Below are 6,000 nucleotides of genomic sequence, written 5' to 3'. Positions count from 1 at the left end.
AAAAAAAAAAAAAGATGTTCTGAGGAGTAATCAGGTGTGAAGCCTCTTGGGGATTCACAGCATAATGAAAGTAAATTTGAAATTCCACGATTCTTACAGATAATCTTTTGTGTAATACAATCATTTTGTTTGATTTGGTATTTTCCAATATTAATCTAGACAAGACAAACAGAATACATGGAATTGTTAATAATTTAACTGCTCAGTAATTACTCTTTGTACTGTGAGATGAAGTTTTGTTGAATTTTCATTCAACTGTTGTTGTAAATATGTTATTACTGTGAGTTTAGGTAAATTTTTACACAGTTTGTATGTATTGTAGTGACAACCACTTACTTCTGAATGAAATCCTCTTGAGTGCAGAATGATTCATTATTTAATTGCTTTGTTGTTTCCAGCTAATAAAGCTCAGATTTCATTAAAGCTTGTGCGATTAATTAATCGTGACCTGTAGTTAATTAATCTAATTAATCAATTTAATCAAATTTATTTTTAACCTGATAATTGATGTTTAAAGCCTCATTTTTTTTGGTGTTTTCATTTATTTTTTTGAAATCATGGTACAGTAGATCAAAACACAACTAAATAAGTACTTTTATGAAGTTTTTTTTTTATTATTATTTCTATTATATCAGACTTCAAATCTTTGCTTTTACATCACCAAGGGGGATTTTTCATCAGGTCCAGACTGCTCAAATTTACATCATCAAAAGAACAATAGAAAAACTTCTCTGAGCAATCCAAAAATTGGCAACAAATTTCCTATTAATACTGTAATGCATATGTTGTTCTACAGTTTATTGCAACAGCAAGACAATAGAAAAGAAGAGTGATTTTATAGTTTCGTTTGACCTGTTTGATGAACTTCATCAGTTTGAAGACTGGGATGCAGCAGAAGAGACCATTATAATAAGGAAATGAAATACAAGGACGTGTGACCGCAGGAGTCTAACTTTTTAGGCTTTGAAAAAAACGTTTGCTTCGTCATCTGGACAAAAACAAGCGCTAAGAGGTGAACTTTTCCTCTGAAATGATGCTTTCTTTCACTTATCATAACGATCACTTCCCTCAGAGAGGAAATGGTGAGAGCAGAGTGTAGTTGGAGCTGTTGCCATGACAACACCACGCACCACACTTTAAAGTCCACTTTTGTAAAAAACGATTTAACTTTAAAATATGATAGCACTGAAATTCTAATAATTGATTGATTTATTTATTATTATTTTTTTTTTGTAAATTACCATAAATGGAATAATGCTCTTCAAGGTGTGCATTAACAGAAATTAATGAGTGAGGCAACCGTCTGACACGGAAATGCAATTAACCCAAAAAGAAAAAGAAAAAAAAAATCCAGTAAAATGTCTGTAATTAATTAATTGTGGTAATTTAACACCCCTAATTAAAATACTAAACAAGTTGGCATCAGATGGTTAAGTTGAGTTTTAAGCAATAGATGTGGAGGACGTACCCCCCTTTTTTTGCAGGTTTCTTTGTAAAAATGGGTTAACCCTTTAACACCAGATCTGTCACCGCCGGTCACACCTTAAGAACACACGATCTTTGACATACAGCAACTCCTGGATCATTCACACAATCATCCACTGATTTAAATGTGGAATAGCAGCGGTTTTTCATATTTGTTTGTCACCAATTTCACACAAAGTGTTGCATCAAAATGCAAAGCCTCTTTTCTCCCCGAGAGAATCAGTTGATTTACACAGATTGCAAACACAGTTGTACTGTGTTGCATTGCACCTCAAGGCTGCTTTTCTCCACCGTTACAGTAATTGCGTTCACGACTGAAGAGTTATTGTATGTCAAAAGAATGTAAACACTGAAGCTAAGGCTCTGGTGTAGTGTGTTAGCTGGATATTTACTGCAGAACATTGATTAGGGTAGGGAAAGTCCAAGAGAACGCTTTACAACAATTCACATTCCCAATTTTTACATTAAAACCTGAGATGTCCAACCATAGCTGCAACTCTTTGGTGGAATCCAAATTCTTCTTCCTACCCCTACATTTAGCCCTCCAAACGAGTTATGGAAAAATAGTGTCTTCAAATTCAAATCTCACTCCCTTTCGATGACGTCATCAATAGTCGCCGGTCATCTACTTTAGTGCGAAACTGCTAGTGCTCAGAAACATGACAATCATCGGTTTTATGACTTTCAAAAGGTCATGCTAAAATAAAAAGTCTTTACCTTTACGTTTACATTTAAACGTAAATGTTCTTCAGAGCACACCCATCTGAAGAAATGCACGTCTTCTCCTCGGCATAGCGCAGCACGGTGCCCCCTAGCGACGGAGGGCTCTGCAGCCCTCAGCACCGAGGGTTAGCCCTTAAAAGAGCTAATTCGCACAACCCTACCACCTTAAACACCCCTACAATTAGAGAGGTAGGGAGAAGCCGTAGAGGAAGAATTCACAGAGGGGTACTATTGCTAGCTAGCTTTCATGCTTGTCCCAAGGCTTGTCTCAATGCTAAGTGATTTGAAGCTAACCTCAGGTCATTAGAAAATTGCCTTTTCCCTATTCTTTTTAAAAAAAATAAAAGTGGTCAGACGGAATAATCTTTAACAAGTGTTAGAAAAAAAATCTAGATTGAGCTGGAATAGCTGGAATAGAAGACAGCAAACCTTTTCTCTGAGAAGCCAGACCCACTGGGATGCTAGAGGAGCTTCAGATGACAGCAAGGCCTGTGGACATGAAGGGAATTTTGATGTGCTTCCCATACTTGGAGCAAGAATAAGCCTCGAACAGAAAATAATAGGATCCCTTGCAGTCACAATAACTAACATCCTGTGTTAGTGTGCCTCAAGTAGAACAGGAAAAGATTATTTTGAACAAAAATGGAGAAAAAACTCATGGAATAATTCCCCAGGATCATCATTACTCTTTTACCCCTCCATAATCGACTACATGCATCCCCTCATTTAATTTTATTCTGGCAGCAACAAGAAATAATTTTAGTCCTTCTAGTTCAAGAAGAGTTTTTACAAGTAGAGCTTAGTCAGTGTGCCCAAGAGTGAGGTGAAGATGAAAAAATGGGGAACAATTGATTCTGTAGTCAAACTGCTTCAAATGAATCTTTCACTCTTACATCATTTGATTTGGAAGCTGAAAGCAGGCAGGCATGAAGCTTACTTTTCCAAACGCCTCATCATGTTCTTTCACAGACAAATGTTTTATATTTTCTGTTTGTGAGACGATTCTGCATCTCCCTTTGCCTCAAACTTAGGATGAACTCACTTTGTTATGTTTTTCACAAAGTTTCTATGAGTTGAGAAGAAATCTTTTCTCTTTCTTTCAAATTTGCTCTGAAAATCTCTGGTGCTTAACTTTTAAAGTCGTAGCATTGCACATCTTTTAGAGGAAAGTTTTTGCAACTGCTGCTGAAACTTTAAAAGACAGCATTTTAGATTGGTTTTATGGAATGAAACAGGGGCAGCATTCACAGAGAAACCAGTAAGTATCAAGTGGAGTTCAAAAGGATCAGTAAAACTGCACTTTGCACTCTCTTTCAGAGTCTATTTTAAGTGGAGTTTATTTTGGACACGTGAAACTTTTTGGTGTCTGATTGTAGAGATAAAAGTGCCATTATCAGTTAAACCTTTCAGCGCCGATACACTTTAGTCATCAGGCTGGAAATATAAAGTGGATCTCAAAGAACAAAGTGCCATCTTGGTGGATAAGTGGTTGCTATGTAAATCATTTTAATCTAGAACTTCAAATAACCACCCTTTTCACCTTGGATTTTTAACTTTTCCTAAAAAAAAATGTAAAAATACGTAATAACATCATGCAATATTAAAGCTGCTCATGAATAAAGAAGTGTCACCATGTGAGAGCTAAATCTGAAGCTTTAATAAGTGCTTGCAATTATTTGAGGACAAAAGGTTAAACTAAGAACCGTGTGATTTTTCCAAGTTCTCTGTGCCTCCATGAACTGTGTTCCACAAGGGTAAATTCAATTCAACTGACAAAGTGCCTCCAAGTTTTACTGACCTTTCGTTTTGCCTCTCTCATTCCAGGCAAAGTGTTGAATACAAACCTGCGCTACTACCTCAGTCTGCAGTTTCAGAAGGGCTCGCTGGACCACAAACTTCAGCAGATTATACGTGACAACCTGTACCTACGCACCATCCCCTGTAAGTACATCATGCCGTTCAGAACACCTGCAAGTGCAGCTTGAGAGGCACAGCATAACCCACTTTCAGTGTATACGCACCTTTTAGCTGACAGAGCCTATAGAAATAATTAGGATGCTCTGAACGCATCACACAGCTGGAAGTGCAACAAAGCTGTATTCTCTTTCCGTTTCACCAGCCTGTGTGTGCACACATTACTGACACACACAAATGCTAACTTCACTCTTGCATTTTCATTCAGAGCTTTCTGTCACTACAAAGCAAACGCTAAAGCGTCACCATAGCAACAGAGCCAAGGACGTCCATGTAACTTATTTACTTGGGTACCACTTCATCACAGTGATCAAAGTCATAGCCCGTCCATAAATAACCTTGCCCGACTGACACTCCACTCAGCAGGGCCGTCACCACCGATTATTCTTCACTGAAATCAGTAATGCAGTAGTAAATAAGGCTGCTGCTGCATGCTGACATCCTCTGCAATGCACGAAAGCTGTGCAGGTAGATGTAGTTTGTTAGAAATGTTTGTTCATTCTTTAGTATTTGTTAAATATTAGAAATGTAAAATGATTTCTGATGGAGTGAACGAAGGATTAGTGATAAAAAGGGAAGTGTTTAATGCTGTCACTGGTGGAAAAAGGGTCATTTCACAAAGATCTTAAAATGGTTAAATGTTACTTTCCAAGAAATGGGAGGAAAAAAGGAATAAAAAATATTGTCATCTTTTTTTTTTTTTTTTAAACCATTAAAAAACCCTTTTTCCAAAGCTCCGGTTTTCTAATCTTTTAAATTAAATCATGGAAATTACCAGCGTTAGAGACAAGGTTGTCATAGCAGCAAAGGTGCGAAATAATATCCGGATTAAGGTTTCTGTGGGCTGCAGCAATACAGGCCGTTTGCCACAGTCCACTAAATTTAGAAAAACAATTTTTACTCTCAAATGGATTTTTCAAGCAAAATGCATCTGTGCCTGGATGCTCTAATTCATATGCTGTTTTTTTTTCTTTTTTTGCATATAGCTAAAAAAAGAAGGTTATCAAAGGACAAAGTGATTTCACTGTTTTTGGTTTTTAACCAACTGGAACATCTTCCTGAATTTAGAACAGTCTACTGCACTGATGAGCGTAAAGCCCGCATCAGCAGGAGACCTGACTGATGCAGTTAACCAGGAACTGATGACTTTCACATAAAAATTCAGGTTTAAATATTTTATGTAGCTCGCTGAAAACTGACGTGCTCAGAAGAATGACCATCTTTTGGAGAAAACACAAGAATGGGAAATGTTTTAGGGGTATTTTTTTTTCTTTTTGCAATTCTCCATTTTCTAATTTTTCCCAGTTGTTTTCATACCACTGTGGATACGTAAGCACACCTTGATTACATTTGGATTTTTAGAACTTTTTCAAAAAAACAACAACAATTCAACCAAGTCAAACTGCATAAACATAGATTCTCATTTTTTTTCTACAGTTTAAAGTAAAAGAGTTGAAAACAAATTGTTCCTTGCAGTTTTAATAAATTGGTATTAATTTTTTGTCAAACCTCATTCCACTGAGGTTTACAGACATATAACCATGTCATTATGATTCTCTACAGCATTTTTTTTGGGTTCAAATCAGAACTTTCCCATCACAACATGGACAAATGTTCCCACACTTGTTCAATGCAAGCATTGTTAAAAGATCCTGTCAAATGGAAATTGTGTTGTGTATTGTGTATTTTTCATAATGGAGGCCATTGCATGAAATAATTCAAGATTAAAACTGTTTTTCTAAATATTTCTTTATTCAAATCATGATGTTAGGTAAAAATCTGCAGCTTGAAAAAGCTATCAATTAAAACAGATACAAA

The 6,000-nt window shown here is 36.3% G+C and overlaps 1 protein-coding gene across 4 annotated transcripts in view; it reads left to right on the top strand.

Moving 5' to 3' along the window:
• Positions 1-6,000, top strand: part of LOC112145203 (membrane-associated guanylate kinase, WW and PDZ domain-containing protein 3) — a 146,040-nt gene that overhangs the window by 92,689 nt on the left and 47,351 nt on the right. For all 4 annotated transcript variants that reach the window (XM_024270312.2, XM_024270313.2, XM_024270311.2 and 1 more), the window contains exon 2: positions 4,033-4,149. In XM_024270312.2, coding sequence (XP_024126080.1) covers positions 4,033-4,149 — 117 coding nt within the window. The remainder of the gene's footprint in view (positions 1-4,032; positions 4,150-6,000) is intronic.

Source organism: Oryzias melastigma, linkage group LG5 (assembly GCF_002922805.2).
Source record: "Oryzias melastigma strain HK-1 linkage group LG5, ASM292280v2, whole genome shotgun sequence".
Lineage (NCBI taxonomy): Eukaryota > Metazoa > Chordata > Actinopteri > Beloniformes > Adrianichthyidae > Oryzias > Oryzias melastigma.
Note: the sequence above shows the minus strand (reverse complement) of the source record. Positions and strands in the feature narration are given on the sequence as shown.